The sequence below is a fragment of the Armigeres subalbatus genome, chromosome 3, assembly GCF_024139115.2.
Source record: "Armigeres subalbatus isolate Guangzhou_Male chromosome 3, GZ_Asu_2, whole genome shotgun sequence".
NCBI classification, from domain to species: Eukaryota; Metazoa; Arthropoda; class Insecta; order Diptera; family Culicidae; genus Armigeres; species Armigeres subalbatus.
In genome coordinates this window covers 40,093,244-40,112,045 of record NC_085141.1, presented here as the reverse complement: position 1 = coordinate 40,112,045, position 18,802 = coordinate 40,093,244, and the positions used below count along the sequence as shown (strand labels likewise).

Below are 18,802 nucleotides of genomic sequence, written 5' to 3'. Positions count from 1 at the left end.
CATCCGGTCACAAGATCTTGAGCAATCGTTGGTGCGGTCATGTCCGGAACGGGAAATGCCTCTGGCCATCGAGTGAACCTGTCTACGGCCGTCAGGCAGTAGCGATATCCATTACTTGGTGGGAAAAGTCCAACAATGTCGATGTTGATGTGTGCAAATCGGCAATCTGGCGATGCATACCGAGATGCAGGTGATTGTGTATGACGCGTCACCTTTGATCGCTGACACTGCACACAGCTCCTGGCGAAAGCGATGCTATCTTTTCGTATACTAGGCCAAACGAATCTCTCCGTCATCAGTTTGGTCGTCGCACGTGTACCAGGGTGTGACAATTGGTGCGTTGCTTGTAGAGCGATATTACGAAACGGCTTCGTAACAAATGGTCGAATGCGATCGCCTGAGCAATCACAAAGCAGTTGTTTTGTGCTGCCTGGAATGGTATAGAGCTTCAAGTTTAAAGAAGATTTTGTGTTACCTTGCTGAATATTCCGGATTGAAGCTTTGTCGAGCTTTTGACGGAAGGCAAAAATTATTGGCTTATGGTCGGTGTAGATGTGGCAGCTTCGTCCTTCTAGCATGAACTTGAAGTGCCTCATCGCGAGGTAGATGACGGATAGTTCACGATCATATGTGCTGTAGCGTAGCTGGGCTTTATCGAACCTTTTCGAGAAAAACCCTAATGGTTGAACCACAGAGAAACAGACGTCTCACTCAACACATGTTACGTCCTTCACCTTTTTAACGGTTGATTTAATGTTTTGTAGGTGGTCAATCGGCCACCGATGGCGCTTCCATCGTTTTTGCTTGTGGTTGACGTTTGCGCACTACCGCCATCTGGTTGCCGCTTGGCAAAACACAGTGTTTTTAGCATTGGGCAGCAATGTTTCCGTGACGATGATATTGATTGCATTTTGTTCTAAGTGAGACGTCTGTTTCTCTGTGGTTGAACTTCACCGTCAACGATCTGGTGCAACACCGCACCTGCTGCAATGTCTGAGGCATCGACCCAGAGAGACAGTTCGGCAGACTTGGCAGGATGCGCTAGAAGTGTAGCACGAGAGAGTTGTAATTTGCTTCGCTCAAAAGCTGCTTTGGTTTCTTTGTTCCAGGCCAAAGGTGTACGATCGTTGCGCTTGATGCCAGGCGTCATTGCCAGCAACGGAATTTGGACCTCGATTGCATTTGGGACAAACCTTCGAAAAAAGTTGATCATGGCTAAAAAACTTTTCAACTCCTTCAGTGTAGTCGGTAGCTTGAAATTTTGTATGGCTTCCACGCGATATGGCACAGGACGAATGCCTTCAGCGGTGACGGAATGACCCAGAAAATCGAGCGATTCGCGGCCGAATTCAACGTTTATCGCCAGGTTGTGCTGCTTTAGCCGCTCGAACAGCTGACGCAAATGTTCGCGATGCTCTTCAGAGTAAGAAGAGGCGACAAATAAGTCGTCGTTGTACGGAAATATGAAATCTAATCCGCGGACGACCTTATGGATTAGACGTTGGAAAGTTTGGGCGGCGTTCCGTAATCCAAACGTCATGAAGGAAAATTTAAAAAAAAACCCAAACGGTGTTGCGATTGCCGTCTTAGCAAGTCCTGCAGGTAAGGCAACGGGTACCGGTCTGGTACGGTCTAGGCATTTAAAGCGCGATAGTCCCCACATGGGCGCCAAGAACCATCTGCCTTTTTCACCATATGGAGCGGGCTGGCCCAGTTACTGCTGGACGGTCGACAGATTCCTAGCCTCATTAGATGCTCAAATTCGGTTCGAGCTGCTTCAAGTTTGGCCGGGGGAAGGCGTCGTGGTCATTTTTTTTTTCTTGAGCAAGGGTAAACGGAAATCTGCAACCAGACACCTGAGAAGGTACTCAGGTAGTGTGGGGATGGGTATGTCATGTAACTCTTACCCGACCCACTAAAACCAAAACCCTTTCGCCAGTCCGTACCCTCGGCCCACAATTAAGCAATACATCAGGGGGGGGACTATTGAGAACGCTCATGCCTATGCTAACGCACTTGATGTCAATACACACAACATCGACTTCAAGGGTGGCTACCTCACCACCCGTCGATCGCAAGCTATGATAGTAACCTAACGGTCCGTATCATAATCTCACGTTGGAGACGAGCACCCCGACAACAACCACCGCGCGTGAACCGCAATGACATCTATATCTACATACTGAGGTCCCCGCAGCCCACCCGCGACATGTTGGTTGTCGAGGTGAGCAAAGTGTTCACTGCATCACAGGTGCCCTTACTGCACTCGTTGGTTTTGTTCAAGACGCCACCACCGCTGCAGTTTCGACATAATCTGTTGAGATGCTGTGTTCACCGCATTCCATATAGCTTCTTCCCGGCACATCTTCTCGACGAGGTTGTCCGGGGTTGTATCCATACCACTAATAAGTAGCATGGCATTGCGTTCTACCTCGAATCGCGGGCATGCAAACATCACATGCTCTGCCGATTCTAACTCACCTACACATTCAGGACACTCCGCAGAATCTGCGAAGCCAAACCTGTGTAGGAATTTCTTGAAGCAGCCATGTTCAGACAACACCTGTGTTAGGTGGAAATTGACTTGACCATGCTTCCTATCAACCCAGTTGGACACATCTGGAATCAGTCTGTGGATCCAACGACTTTGACTGCGGTGTCCCATGCTCTTTGCCATTTAAGCAACGAGGCTGCTCTCTTGACACGTCGCACTTGCACCGAGTCCCTTTCGTTGTAGCACTCCACACCCTCCTCTAAGAGTATGTCGATCGGCATCATTCCAGCTATAACGCACACCGCCTCATATGATATGGTGCGATATGCGCTCGCGACACGTAGACACATCAGCCGATGTACTCTGATCAGTTTCTTTACATTGTACTCGGCTTTTAGTGCTACGGCCCATGCCGGCACGCCATAACGAATGATAGACAATGGTACGCCAGCTATCAGCCTACGCACTTGACTATGCACCGCCGATCTGTTGGACATCATTCGTGATAAAGATTTTATCGCCAATGAAGCCCGCTGACATGCATAATCGACGTGGCTCGTAAAATAGAGCTTATCATCGATCATCACGCCCAGATGCTTGAGAGACCTCACGGAGTTAACTGTGCAGGTCCCTACTCTTATCCTCGCCTGTTGCAACCCATGGCGGTTATGCACTACCACGACTTCCGTCTTGTGGTGTGCAAGGGATAACCGTCTCGAGTTGAGCCATTCCTCCACTCTGCCAATCGCGTATGAAGCCTTCAATCTAACTTCGTCGAGAGTGTCACCTGCTACTTCTAGCATTACGTCATCCGCGAAGCCTTCTATCTTCACTCCGGCCGGGAGACTTAATCGCAATACTCCGTCGTACATAATATTCCACAGAACCGGTCCGAGGATCGATCCCTGTGGAACACCCGCGTCCCGCGGACACTACGATCGACTTTTGACCAGCATCAGTGTCGTATAACAGCACCCTATTCTGAAAATAGCTTTTCAGTATCCTGCACAGGTAATCCGGAACTCTCAATCGGTGCAGGGAGTCAGCAATTGCTGCCCAGCTAGCATTGTTGAACGCGTTTTTTACATCAAGTGTAATCAACGCGCAGTACCTAATACCTCTTCTGTTTAAACCTCTCGCTATCTTGGCCGTATCCGTTACCGCTCGAATTGCTTCGATGGTAGAACGGCCCTTACGGAAGCCATACTGGTTGCTGGATAAGCCACCAGCACACTCTGTATAAGCCGATAATCTATTCAGAATTACCCTCTCTAGCAGCTCCCCATCTGTGTCGAGTAGGCAAATTGGTCTGTATGCCGAAGGATCCCCCGGCTGTTTGCCAGGCTTCGGTAATAGCACCAATTTTGGGCCGTTTCCATCGATCTGGGAAGTTTCCTTCGTACATGCATCTCTGGAGGCAGCTCCTGAACATATATGGATTGGCAAGAATGGCGTGTTTAAGGGCCAGGTTTGGAATACCATCCGGGCCTGGCGCCTTATTGAGCTTAAGTTTTCTTGCGGCTACGATAAGCTCTTCGTTAGTCACTAGCGGTACCACGTCAACTGACTCGTATGGTGTAGCGGGCCAGTCCGATGGTTCATGTGTCGGAAACAATCCCTCTACTATACTGGCTAACATCTCTGGGGATCTTTCAGGAGGTGTGCTATTGGTCCTAGACATCACTATCCTGTATGCATCAACCCACGGGGTGTCATTCGCCATCCTGCACAGCTGTTCGAAGCAGGCTCGCTAGCTACATTTGATCTCGTAGTTCAGGGCTCTGCTCGCTGTCCGGAATACCCCTCGTCTATCGAATCGCTCAGCGTCTGTTCTAGCACGTCGCAACCTTCTTTTAGCTTTAAGACAGGTTCTACGAAGATCTGCAATCGTGTCAGACCACCAGTCCACTGGTTGTCGATTTCCTGGGGGCTGGGTCTTCCTTGGCATCGCCACGTCGCAGGCACGTGTAAGTTCTTCCGTCAGGTCGTTACCGCTTAGTCCTGTAGTCCTACTCTCCCAGCGCAGCGCCTCCACCAACAGCTCTTGATTGAACTGTGAAGTGCGCCATCCGGGATCCGTTGCACCACCTCTTCTCGTCGTAGTTCTCCGGGTATACTCGACCATAAAAAGTACTTCCTGATGGTCGCTAGAAGTATGACCCTCGTGGACCATCCATCCTGGTTCTTCAGTCCATCCTGCGCTGCAGAAGGTGACGTCGATACATGAATCACCGCTCGGTCCTCTGAACGTTGGCGCTTGACCTTCGTTCAGCAGAACTACGTTCAATACCGCTAGTGACTCTAGCAGGATATAACCTCTAGCGTTAGTAAACCGGGAACCCCAGTCCACTGCCCACGCATTGAAGTCACCTGCTACAACTACTGGTTTAAGGCCAGTTAGTTTCGCCGCAAGAATATCAACTACCCTAGTGTAGTAGCAGCTACAAAAGTAAACACCGTTTACCTTTGCTATGACGAAACCCTCATCGGGAGAAGATATTATCTTCTGGATGGGGTAGCGCCCACAAGTCCAGATTCCCACCATACCGGACTTGTCCGCAATCCAGCTGCCGTTTCCAGCAGGGATGCGGTATGGGTCAGACAGCAAGGCAACATCAGCTTTACACTCGATAACCGACTGTTAGCCGCCTCGCAGTGGTTCAAGTTTAGCTGTGTTACTTGCATGTCTGGACCCTTCTAGAGGCCGGACAGGCCTGCGCACCGGTGAGATGCCTGATGTCTGCCCCCGTAGGACAGATCAGGCATCTCGGTGCAGCCTGGTAGGTGCGAGCCTGGTGGTTTTCGGCTCCGCACCTACGGCACAGCTTACTACGGTCAGGTCCCTTACAGTCATAGGACTTATGACCGTGGCCAAGGCACCTGTAGCAGGCCTGATTGGGTTGGCTTGTGCTCAGCGAGCAAACCGACCAACCCACCTTCAGTTTTACCTTATCCAGCACCTTCTTGGCCGCAGCCATAGGTACTTGGAATGAGGCAACCTGCATTCCCGCAAAGCCTTTGCGTAGCCGAATCGCGGATTCCTGGATCTCGACATTACACTGATCCTTCAGTGCGTCTACCAGGTCTCCGGCTTCGGTTATTTCATCCATGCCCTTGCACTGGATGTTCAGGACTGGGCACAGGGCTCTAACCTGGACCCTGTCACCCAGGACCTCTTCCGTCAACTTTTTATACTCGGAACTCTTCCGAGTAGCATCCCGCTTCAAGACGAGAATCATCTCGCCTTTGCGCGTTCTTCGGATGCAGTTGACATTCCCTCCTAGACTAGAGAGCTTCTCGGTGCCTCTCATAGTATTTAGGACTTCGGCGTAGCTTTTATCGTCAGCCTTGACAATGATCGCTTCACCTCTATCCTTCCGCTTGTCACTCCCACTAGAAGGCGCACCCTTTTTCTCACGGGCTCTACCCTTCTTGGCGGTGACTGGTTCCTTTCCCTTGGTCGCACTCCCTGCGACCTGCTGACGGCTTCTTTTCGCCTTTTTAGGATTCACTACCTCTGTCCATGGTAGATCTTCCTCCCGGCGGTCCTCCAGTATCTTCCTAGGTGGAGGTACCATTTTCCTCTCGTTCTCCACTCGGACCTTTTCTACGGTCCGTGCCGAGGCTTTATTAGCTACTTTCAGGTCCGCCTCCTGCGTGACCCTACTTAGCTTAGGAGTTGCTCCGCTGTTAGCCATACGTGGTTAGCGTCGTGGTCTGGCGTAGACAGGCTGACCGGTCGTTTCAATGCGATGCACAATCGACGATTTGCTCATTATACCCGGAGGCGCGAGGCGAGTGATGCTAGGAAAGGCTGCCAATATTTCGGCGTACGGTGATACTGCACTGAAAGTCTTGATTGAGTATTCACTGGTTTTGGCAAGGGAACCAATCGATTCGAGGCGCGTGGCGTTGTCGATGAGGCGTTTTCGCTTCAGGTCAATTAGCAAATCGAAATTGCATATAAAGTCCGCACCGATTATTCCCGACGAAACATCAGCGATAAGGAATGTCCACAGAAACTCGCGACGTAGATCAAGATTTACTTTGAGTAACACCTCACCGTACACTTTTATCGGAGTCCCGTTCGCGGCGAACAATTTCATAGACGTTGGTTTCACTTTTGCTGAATGCAATCCTTTCGTCACTACAGACACGTCGGCACCCGTGTCGATTAAACACTGCATACAGGTGCATACAGTCCGCAATGTTCAGGCGATAGATTGTGGCTGTGGTAGAAAGTTTGCCAATTTCCCCCACAGCAACAGCAGAGCGACATCACTGTTGATTAGATGAACACTGTTGCCCAGCAGAGCAAGGTTTTGTACATCGGCGAGCATCGTTCCCGAACGTGCGATGGTACCAACACGGCCCGATCGACGGGTCTCTTTCGTGACGGATGTTTTTCGTTTCACCACCACGAGAACGAGAACGAGAACTACGGCGAACGTTTTTTTTTGGTTGCACATCACTTTTTCAAACTTCCTAAACAGCTCAGCGATTTCGCGTTTTAGGTCATGTATTGGATCAATTGCAGCCCCTTCGAAAACGTGTTGGGTAGCCAACCCGCTTCATTTCATTAAAGAGCTGGCTTGGCTTTAGATCCCCCAGTGGCATGTCGGACAAAACACGTTGAAGACGCCGCTGCTGACTGTCGGCAAAGTACTCAATCAGCTTTGTTTTAATATAGGTGTATCTGTCGGTCGCCGGGTGGCATCTATTATCGCCCGCAGTTCGGTTAACTTTTTGGGCGGCACTTTTGCCATCACGATATTATATTTGCGCGCATCATGGTGGGCATGGGCACTGATTCCGGACGCGGCAAACCAAAACTTTAGCGACATGAAGTAGGTTTCGATGTTCGTGTCGGCCATACTGGATGGATCAAGAAGCGGCGCATTGATCGATTCGACGACAGCGGGTTGAACCGCCAGTCCACTACCTCCTGATTTATTATCGTCACCAGGCATTTCGCGAAACGGATCGAATAATACTTTTACGAAAATTACCAATGCGCGTAACAGAAAAAACGCGATTAGGGAGCGATCACGTCGGGGTCACCACTTTGGAGTACTTTCAATTTTACGGGAGATTACTTTCGGTCGAGAAATGATCTTCTCCGATTGAGTTGTAAGCTAATACTGACTAGGTCTATCTTTATCAAAATTCAATTTAGGTACAATCCCTGTTGAAATAGAAAAAATACAATTGTGTGTTCACAGAGGATTGCTATCAACGTGGTGAGAACCACATGTTTGTTGGTATTGCACTCTTGTCGGGAGGATGCTGCGTGTCGCACCAACTATCGATGTATCGATGAGACGATCGATGATGATGTCAATGATCGGATGCTACATTGATTTGGGACTAATCACTATCTCTTAAATGGAAGCAATGCATCTACTTAAGAAAGATGCAGAGAACTCTACGACCTCTCAAAGGTGTCACGCGAGGTTTTTTGGAATTGTTAGTGTTGGAGGTTATAACAGTAGGAATCGTTTTGGTAGAACGTGAAACACAGAAAGAACTAAGTAAGAAATACAAAGAATGAAAGGGACGAGCCTGGAATTGAACCCACGATCGATCCCCTGCTTAAAAGGCAGAAGCGGCAGCCACTAGACCACCGAGCTCGTCTAATTGGCTCAATCGTTCATAGTTATTGAAAAAAAAAAAAAGCATGGTTCTTTGGGAAAGTTGACATTAAAAAGGCCAAATAATCGACTGAGACAATAAAACGAGATACTATTTTTGACGGGAAAGGCAATTTGTGATATAATAGTCTACAATTGAATTGTGTAAGTACCACAATATGATAAAATACCTTAGCGGCGCACAACTAAGCGAGGCAAGAAGTGAATGAGCAAAATGCTATAATATCTCGTGAATCACAATATACAGCACCAAAAATACCATCCGCAGCAAACCCAATCCACTAAGCTCAACCACAACAGCAGATATCGATTATCGAACGAGATTCGCCAGCCTATCGATTCGATGCACCATAGTTTAATGAACGAAGTGTCGAAAATAATACGCAGCGATGCACTTTCCGCACTATCTTTCTTTCTCTCGTTTGGCGCAGACCTATCGGTCCATTTCAGCCAAGTCTTGTTTTTCGCACTTTGCGGTTTGTTTATTTATTTAATCTGCGTCAACTCACTTATCACTTCTCAGCTACACGCTTGAAGTAAATTACACATCGCATGAACAATTAACCTTTCCCGCAAATTTTTTTTGTGACGCCTCTAAGTATTTTTTTAAATTTTAAAGGAAAAATTTAAAAAAATGCTGTTTTTCAAGATTGGCCTAACATTTGGCGAATTTTGAACGAATATCGGATGAATTTCAGTTTTTGTTTTCGATTTTAAAAATAGTTAGAGACTTCAAAAAATATGGGTTCTTTGGAAAAGTTAACCTGAAATAAACCAAAGAATCCACTGAGACAATAAAACGAGATACATTTTTTGACGGGAAAGGTCAATTTCACACGTGACGACGATGACATATAGATTAGCAATCTGAGTGAAAATAATTTGTAAGACATGCACAGTCGCTGTGTGTGACTGTCTATAAGTCTCTTATAGATGTGTATCTAAGGAACTTTGCTGCGAACTGTCAAGTCCATTGTGATCACCATGATGGCAGTTGCGTCCGGCATGCATCGCAACGAGAATTATTGTCGGCGTAGCACCAACTTAGAATTCGGAAGTCGGGACTTCCGAACCGAACTTTTTTCCGAAGTTTTATGTCAAACTAATTGGTGCGTTGTTTAGCGCATCTTTAGGCGAATCCAGCGCACTACTTCCGAAGTTAGGAAAGTTGCATGTATCTGGAGAAAAATCCAACTTGGGTATAAAAAGCATTCTAAATTTGTTCCGGATAGACAATACTTTTTCTGAGGATTGCCGTCATGTTTGGATGCGATACCCGATGCGTAGACGTGATTAACAAACAAATAACAAATAATCCCTCTGTTTTGGCTTTTCTGATCATAGAATGTATAAAGCGGAGTGATTCTACTACATCCGACGTTTCGACCCTTGGTTTGGGCCTTCTTCCAAGCGTCGAAACGTCGGATGTAGTAGAATCACTCCGCTTTATACATTCTATGACCAGAAAAGCCAAAACAGAGGGATTATTTGTTCTCTACCCTGGTCGTTCCCAATATAAACAAACAAATAACATAATAATTTTCATAAGACGAGTTTGTACTATTCCATTTACCTTTAACAGATACGTAGTTCGACCTCAACAGTAAGACCGACTTGAAGAAAATTATCGCAGCTTATACTAGGCGTAGGTACTATCTAGGTATATTACTGCTGGGTATATTCTACTAAGGTCCCTTCGTCGATCTTTTTTTAAATTTATGTGTCGAGTTGCGGTATTTTGTCGAAGGTTTTATTGTTTGGTGTGATAAAGGTTGATTGCATCTTGCACTAGAGTAGTAGCTTTTAAAACAATAACAAAATCGATTTCTATTAGTCGATTTTATATTTTGTTAATAACTTAATTGTTTCAAAAGCTACAACCGTGATTATTGATTCTGGTGCAAGATACAATCATCTTTTATCACACTAAACCTTAATGGTTTCAAACTAGCGCAATTTGGTACAATAATAAAAAGAAAACATCGACGAAGAGAAATCGATCAATACAGTTACGCCCCTATGAAACTAAGAGTGAAATCAGTAGTGATTCACTTTCATTCTTAATTTTCGACCACTATTCTAGTTTGAATCTGGAGCAAAATAAAACAGACTCGTTGGTTTCCCCAGGTTTCCATTCATGATTTACAAATTTTCAATTAAATGAAATCATTATGTTGTTGACAAAAAAGGCGCCATAATTGCAAAGTGGATTAATCTCGTGATTCATTCGTGGTTCAAATCTGCAGAAAATAGAACGGAGCGTTATACCAGTTCTACTTTTTTGACAGTTGACTGATATAAAAATGAATCTATGACAGCTGCTGGGAAAATTAATGTTTCAGATTCATATTCAAACTGACAGCCCCATACGATTTGAATCACTGCTGATTTTACTCTAAGCGCGAGAAATATATAAATCGATTCAGAGAACAATGCCGCTACGTCGAATGATACCATTATGTCCTGTTCTTCGATGCGTTTTGATTCCATTTGCTTCTGGGTGTTGATTACTGACCTACTGTGGAACGGTTTCATCGCAGACAGACGTTCAAGTTCGACTCACTAACTTGTGTAAAAAACATGGCCGTTGGATTGCCAAGTAGCAATAAGCGAAGAGATGGCGCCACATGTCAAAACAGCAAACGTTATTTGCTGTTTTGTTTTGATTTTAAATTTCATCAAAATCTTTTAGTTTCTTGATCGGATCTGCTCGATGGGATTCTTAATAAAAATGCATGAATCACGCACACACGCGCTGTTGAAAAATAAATCGAAAATGCCCAGCACGCCAGAGATGGTATTTGTTACTCAGAAGGGGTTATTTAATTTTTAATTTTTAAATTATTTTCCACGTTCTACTTGACTGGACTACCTATTCGTTGGTTTAGCAAGGAAAAAATCTACGATTTTCGGTCCAAGCACATGTTTCGAATCACAACGGCAAAAAAACACGCATGTGAAAGGATCTTACAGCGCTAACGCGAAAGTTCCGAAAAGATGGTAACAGCATACACGCAGCTTCACAATTCCTTTACTATATCGTGGCATGAACTGCAAGTAAAGTTATTCGCTTAGCTACATTGTAAAAGTCGATTGTAAAGTCGTTCAGATAAAAATGATTTTTGCGGCCGTGCGGGGAGATCTTTGTTGAGTGTTTCTGTTTTGCTTCCATGCTTCGGTGGGTGGCAAACGCGGGTGAGGTATGGGATATGGCAAAACGTCAGTTTTCATGTAGTAATAAGTTGTATAGGCAGCGCTAGCGTGCTATGCAATTCCAACGTATTTAGATTTGAAAATTTACACAAGAAAATCGAATTCAAATGTATGAGCTTAAACGTCTGTCTGCGGTTTCATCATACTTTGGAACACCTTCATTTAAAGTTTAGTTTTCTTCTAAGGAATAGATAAGATGTTGCAGATTACTTCCGACAACCGAGAGAGACCTCGACACTTTATTGCAGGCCTATTTAACCAATCGTGAACAATACATGCATCTGTTTACATATGATTATAATAGTTGGTAGCCCTTCAATTCTGACAGTCTATATTTTGACAGTTTATTATTATAGCAACCTCAAACACGACTAACATTAACAACTAAGAAATCATGTTCTTACAATTCCTCCTTCCTTATGTTGAAATTCACGAATCACAAAATAAAACGGAATTCTAATTCAAAAAAAAATCATTAAACTTTACTTCTTTATACTTTAAATTCGAAAAGAACATTATCCTTTTTTTATTTACTGTATACATAATCTGTATCGATCTTCTTTTTCTTAACTCTTCTCGAGCGCCGTAGCTCTATGACCTCCTGACAGATAGGGGGAACATACTCAACAACATTTGGCGTACTTGTAGATTGCAGTGCTTCTGGGTGTAATTCGTTTCTAGCTGGAGGAGGAACTGGAACTCGTAGAACGGAAGTACTTGAAATTGGATCATCTTCATCCGAACTCTCGATGCGCCTCTTTGTTGTCCTCCGCGAAACTCCTGCTACACTCCGAAGCGCCACATTGCGCCTTGGTTCGGGCTTATTAAGCATTTTGATCTGCCCCCTGTGAGCCGAGATCACATTGGACGCTATTGCGATCTGAAATGTATTTTGAGAAACTTTTTTAATAAAGGTTGCCAAAATCCATCGTTGTATATCATTAGACTTATTGTTCCTATAATAAACCTTGTCTCCCCTTGTCAGTTTATCCATAGGATCCAAAACTTTAGCTTTATGTGAATCTGAACAATAATTTTGATAAGGCATATTATACTGCTTCCAATCAATCAGCTTTGTGTAGTTTTTGTGTGGATTTACTAAATCATTTATGACCTTTGGCTAATATCTTAAGACTCTATCTGCTGGAGTATCCCCTGTCGTTGCAGAACATGTATAGGGATAGTTTTTCTTGTATCGTTGAGTGGTTAAACTTTGGATCTAAAAACAATTTCTTATGCGCATCTTTGACAACTCTTACAAGACGTTCAGCCTGTCCATTGCTTTGGGGATGATAAATAGGACTTTTCAATACATGTATTCCTTGTCTTTCTAAAAATAGGTTAAAATTTCTTGAATTATATGGTGGACCGTTATCAGTAACCACGACGTCAGGCAGTCCAAATCTAGAGAAAAAATTGGAAAATTGAGCTATTACCTTATCGGACTCTGTCCCAGTTTTCATCCAGGCTAACTCAAGCCACTTGGAAAAGCTGTCTACTATTATCAAAAATGTTTCTCTTTGAAGTTGTAAGAAGTCAGCATGGACTCTACTAAACGGTCTGTTCGTTGGGATCCATTTGTAAGTGAGATTCTTTCCTTGAACTATGTTCATTTTCAAACATGTTTCACAACTTTTCGCGTAATCTTCAATATCATGATTTATGCCAAACCAAAACACATTTTTTCTGGCTGCTTGCTTCATTTTGATTGTGCCAACATGATTGGCATGAAGAAGATTTAGAATTTTTTGCTGCAGAGAACTTGGAATCACTACTCTATCTTGAAAAAGTAAACAACCATCAGTAATCTCAAAATCCTGATGAAGAGAATATACATCCTTGAATTCACCTGTCATAAGACGAGTTTAAACAATCCCATTGAATTCCACCACTAAGTCGAGTCAAGTACGAGACACTGAAGACGGCCTTACTGTTGAGGTCGAAATACGTATCTGTCAAGATACAATTAAGTGGTGGAATTCAATGGGATTGTTTAAACTCGTCTTATGACAGGTGAAAACATTCCACTAAAAAGCTCAACATAATTTTCTTATCATCCCTGAATTGTTTTTCAATTCTATCTGGCCAACCATCAATCAAAAAGGCCATTATTTGCTGCAAAAAAGTATCCAGTTTCGTTTCTCTAGCTACCACTTTGAAATCTAAAGGCATTTCGTCGGAAAGATTCAAACTTTTAACATATAAAGGATCACACTTCGCAGGAACCTCATCTTGTAACGGAAACCTAGAACAAAAATCAGCGTTGCACATTTTGGTAGAAGGTCTATAACAAATTTCATATTCATATATGGATAATTCCATTACATAACGTTGTAATCTGGTCACAAAAATTGTATTTTTTCCCGCTTTACCTAAAATGCCTAAAAGTGGTTTGTGGTCTGTGAAAATAATAAATTTCTGGCCGTACAGAAATTTGTGAAACTTTTTCACTGTTGAAACTATGGCCAGAGCCAGTGTTGTAAAATGTCATTTGCATTCGTTTGTATAATTTTCTCAGAACTTTTTTCAGAAGTTAGCTATCACTTCCTGAGGTATGGCGAACTTGTAGCGCTTAAATGTGCCTACAACTTTGTCTAACAAGACATTGCTGTAAATATGTAATCTGGGGCGTGGGAGGCAAAATGTCATTCAAATGACATTATGTCAAATGACACGTGACATTTTGGAGAGTTTTCACTTTCCAGCCGCAGATGTTATATTTAGAGTAATGTACCCTTGAACAAAAATATAGTCCTACTCAAGCGTTATCAGTACATATAAAATTATGAAGTAAATTTGGCTTCTGAAGAAAGTTATGAACAAATTAGTCAAATGACATGCAGATGACATTTTACAAGCCTGGCCAGAGCTTCCAGATGAAGTATCGGATAGGTTTTTTGCGCAGAATTTAAAGAAAAGGAAGTAAACGATATAGGCTTCTCTACTCCATTTATAATGTGAGATATAACTCCACCTAAACCATATGAAGACGCATCAGCACTTATTACTATTGGTTTTTTAGGGTCATACAATTCAAGGATATCTGCATTCAATAGTTGGTTTTTAGCTTTCTCAAAGGCATTGTCACAGTTTAAATCCCACAAAAACCTGTTATGCTTCTTAAGCAATTGATACAAAGGATGGAGCGTGGAAGAGAGATTCGGCAAAAATCTACCATAATAGTTGATAAGCCCTAAGAAGGCTTTTAGCTCAGTGATCGTTTTTGGAATTTTAGCTTTTTGTACCGTAGCAACTTTATCTGGATTTGGTAGAATACCATTCTCCGAAATAATATGCCCCAAATATGGAAGTTTGTTAGTAAAAAATGTACACTTTTTGAAGTTAACTTTAACATTGGCTTCATTCAATCTTTCCAAAACAAGCAAAAGATTCTTTCGACACTCCTCAAAATTTCTTCCTGCTATTAGGACATCGTCAAGATACACAAATACAAATTCTAGATCCTTCAAAATTGTTTCCATTACTTGTTGGAAAATGGCTGCGCTCGACGACGCACCTTGAGGTAATCTATTGTAAGCAAAAAGTCCCTTCAGCGTATTAATAACTACAATTTGTGTAGATGCCTGCGATAAATTAAGCTGTGTGTAAGCGGTAGCCAAATCTAGTGAACAAAAAACTTTACAGTTAGCTAAAGAAGCGAATAAGTCTTGTGCTGTGGGTAGCGGATAAACATTAGGAATCAATACCTTATTGATAGAAACTTTGCAATCAATTACTAATCTAATACTATTGTCCTTTTTCATCACCACAACAACTGGTGATGCCCACAAACTAGTTTTAAGTGGAGTGATGATACCATCTTTTTCTAGAGTGTCCAAATGTTCAATCACCTTATCACGAACTCTATAAGGCACGTCATACGCTCTTTTAAAAATTGGCCGGTTTTCTCGAAGAACTAAATCAGCCTCGTATCCAACAATTGGCTTGGAAAAGTCCTGATTAAAAACATTCAAATACTTGGACTGAATCTCTTCAATGAAATTAGCGTTTTCATTCAAGACGTTTTGTTTGCTAATAGAAAAAACATTCGAAAATTGATTTCTCCAACCTGTACAGAAAACATCTAACCAGTCTCTACCTAGTAACGGTGTGAATTTGTGATTGGTTTTTAGTATCACAAGTTCTAATTGACATCTCTTGTTATTCAATGAGACTGAAACGGTGGCTACTCCAGAAACTTCCAAATTAGATCCATTGATTACCACAAGCCGACGTTTGCTGTTTTTCATAGGAGTATTTCCAAAAATCCTTGCAAAATCGAAATCACTTATCACTGAGACCGCCGAACCACTATCAATTTCCATTTTCAAAACTTTTTCTTCGACTAGGACATCGAGGAGGCAAGGTTCGCTTATATTATTAATCATTTTAATCATGAGACAAGGATAGTCACCTGTATCATTGTCGCTGTCATAATCAATTTGCAATCGCTTGAAGTAATCATGTGGATCTGCTTTGTCTACTTCTTCTACAAACTTCACAGCTCCTTTGTTGCTATTTTTCCATTTGTAACAAAAACGTTGAATATGACCCTTTGTCTTGCAATAATGACATGTGAAATTAGCGTACCTCCTCCTACTTCTTCTTCTTATTGGCATTACATCCCCACACTGGGACAGAGCCGCCTCGCAGCTTAGTGTTCATTAAGCACTTCCACAGTTCTTAACTGCGAGGTTTCTAAGCCAGATTACCATTTTTGCATTCGTATATCATGGGGCTAGCACGATGATACTTTTATGCCCAGGGAAGTCGAGACAATTTCCAATCCGAAAATTGCCTAGACCGGCACTGGGAATCGAACCCAGCCACCCTCAGCATGGTGTTGCTTTGTAGCCGCGCGTCTTACCGCACGGCTAAGGAGGGCCCCTCCTACTACTGTATCTATTATTCCGAGAATCTGATCTATCACGAAAACGATTGACTCCATCAGGGTTGGTTCGCTCTGAGAAGTATTCAAGAGAAGGTGTAAAAACTTCTCTTTTCTCGATCTGTTATCCGAGTGTATTGTGCAGAAATACACTTTATCTTTGTATGAAGGAGCGTGCGTAGCACCCACTCTTCGTCGCACAAGTCCACAAGGGTAAAGAGTACAGGAAAATGGTAATTTACTGTTTACCAAAATGCATACATTTAGGCTATATTCTAAATCTTCCATGTAAATACGCTGTTGTGAGCGCCTAAACATAGACCTTTTTATACACAATATCAAAACACACGCGACCGAAAATATGCTCACTCTTTATTGATAATGTTTCTCTCGGCTTCAATCACACGTACGTGTGAACGCTCTCGAGTGTGAATCAATACACTTCTCTTTATTTGTAAAATCTCTACACATTTCAAGACGAAGTGTGAGAAATGACCAACCCTGGACTCCATTATCTCGATTCCTGCTTCTTGACCTATCTCGTTTTCTCTCGTCATGCATTTCATACCGAGATTCACGACCCAAGCCCAAGCCGATATCTCACTGAATTGATATTCACATCTGGATTTAGAATTTGTCTGTTATTAACCGCCATTTCCTTATTCTTAATTATACGCTCTGCCGACTTTAAAGTTAAATCTTCTTCGTTCAATAGTCTTGTTTGGAGATCCTTATCGAAAACACCATAGACGAGTTGGTCTCTAATGGCTGAATCTCGGAAAGCACCAAAATCACAAGCTTCTCCTAACAATTTCACCGCCAAGATATAATTTTCTCCGGATTCAGTTGGTCCTTGTACACGGCAGCGAAATTTATACCTCAACACTATCTCCGAGTCCACTTTATCGTACCTTTCTTTTAATTTCTTCGTAATTTCCGCGTAGCTAAGAGTTTTTAAATCAGTAGCAGGGTAGAGTAACTTTAATTCCTCAAATACTGTCATTCCCGCAAAGTTCATAAACAGGTCTTTCTTTTTATCTTCGTTAATGCTATTACTGGAGAAAAAATACTCTAGAAGTTCCACATAATTAGAGAACGATGACCCCGGAACATACGAATCAATGGAACCAATAAGAGCCATGTCTAACAAAAACGTTAACCGGTTTCAAAATCTGTTCTACTGCGAAATGGTAAAATAACTAAACCACGTACCTGAGTCCTGCACTTGGTCCTGCAAAAGTCAACGTCCAAATTTTTCCACTTATGCGCCGTCGTCAAGTCCAATCTTCAACCAAGACCACAATTCAACCGATACTGCACCAAAGCCACGCCACCGCCAGTAACCGAGCCTTTCCACCCGAATGTCGATCTCCAAACCACCCCGAAGCTCCGCCGTCTCCGCTATTATCACTCCTGATATCTATCGCTTTTTGTTTCACCAACGTATTGTACAGTAGTAGCACCGGATTGCAGATACAGAATCACCGATTCAACAATGCACAATGTACTGCAAGATGGTGCGAAATGGCGTCGCTCAAGACCGGCCTACAAAGAACAAGATAACCACACTTAAACTTCAGTGCAATTGTCGGACAATGGGCTTTCTTTTTTCTTCTAGTTCAATGCCATGTGAAAATCAATAGCCATGCAAATCCTTGCCGATGACCTTTCGACCTCTAGAACCGTACCAACAATAGGGCTTCTAAGCCGCCTTACCTCCACTTGCCTGGGGATTCTTCCCTACAATCCCTTCTCGGTTAAACCTGAGCAATCGAACCACCAGCGGGACGCCCGCAAAACTTTATAAAACCGAATTTCAACACCGATGCATAAATCTCACTACACTTAACACGCGTTTCAACTTAAATTTTTCCTCGTCGTCACTTTAAAGTTTAGTTTTCTTCTAAGGAATAGATAAGATGTTGCAGATTACTTCCGACAACCGAGAGAGACCTCGACACTTTATTGCAGGCCTATTTAACCAATCGTGAACAATACATGCATCTGTTTACATATGATTCTTCTTCTTCTTCTTTCTGCTTCGGATCTGACATTTGTAGATCCTAATGTTGAGGGCTAGCTGCTATGGCTATATGCCCTACATATGATTATAATAGTTGGTAGCCCTTCAATTCTGACAGTCTATATTTTGACAGTTTATTATTATAGCAAACTCAAACACGACTAACATTAACAACTAAGAAATCATGTTCTTACACTTCACTAACCATTTGGCCAGGTTTTGGGTAGGGGAACCCACTGATGAAACTATCTCTCGCGTCTCCTTCCCGGATTTATGAATGTTTGGTACTCCTTTTATCATTGGTAGCACCGGTTTTGCTGTCTTCACTCGACTTTCTCCGATGATCGCATTACACTCCTTTGGGAAGATCCATGAAGTACGTCCCGTAAAAATTGGCGATTTTCAAAGATTGGCGTAATTCCGGATTATCCTTTTTGCCAGCTTCAGATGTAGGTTGAGGCACTCCAAGTTCAACCTTTCTAGTTTGGCGTAGTGCCCCTTGATTGACATCTTCACAAAATCCGATTCCGCTT

The 18,802-nt window shown here is 43.1% G+C and overlaps 2 protein-coding genes and 1 long non-coding RNA gene across 8 annotated transcripts in view; all 3 read right to left on the bottom strand.

Moving 5' to 3' along the window:
• Window positions 1-18,802, bottom strand: part of LOC134223557 (cysteine-rich hydrophobic domain-containing protein 2) — a 100,586-nt gene that overhangs the window by 19,970 nt on the left and 61,814 nt on the right. The window contains exon 1 of one of the 6 annotated variants that reach the window (XM_062702733.1): window positions 8,316-8,594. The exons of 3 other annotated variants lie outside the window; for them this stretch is intronic. The gene's annotated coding sequence lies outside the window, so the exon portion shown is untranslated. Of the gene's footprint in view, window positions 1-7,503; window positions 7,680-8,315; window positions 8,595-18,802 lie in introns of those variants that run through there. 2 more of the 6 variants (XM_062702735.1, XM_062702732.1) reach the window with 2 other exon arrangements.
• LOC134221587 (uncharacterized) lies at window positions 6,199-6,681 on the bottom strand. Its single transcript, XM_062700775.1, has one exon. The coding sequence runs from the start codon at window positions 6,679-6,681 to the stop codon at window positions 6,199-6,201; it is 483 nt and encodes a 160-aa protein (XP_062556759.1).
• Window positions 11,568-18,232, bottom strand: LOC134223559 (uncharacterized). Its single transcript, XR_009982618.1, has 3 exons — window positions 17,963-18,232; window positions 17,459-17,791; window positions 11,568-12,238 (listed from the first exon to the last, which is right to left on the bottom strand). It is a non-coding gene; the product is annotated as an uncharacterized LOC134223559 (long non-coding RNA).

Excerpts from the sequence above, each read along its gene's own strand:
- LOC134221587 (XM_062700775.1), bottom strand. The coding sequence starts at position 6,681 with ATGCAGTGTTTAATCGACACGGGTGCCGACGTGTCTGTAGTGACGAAA.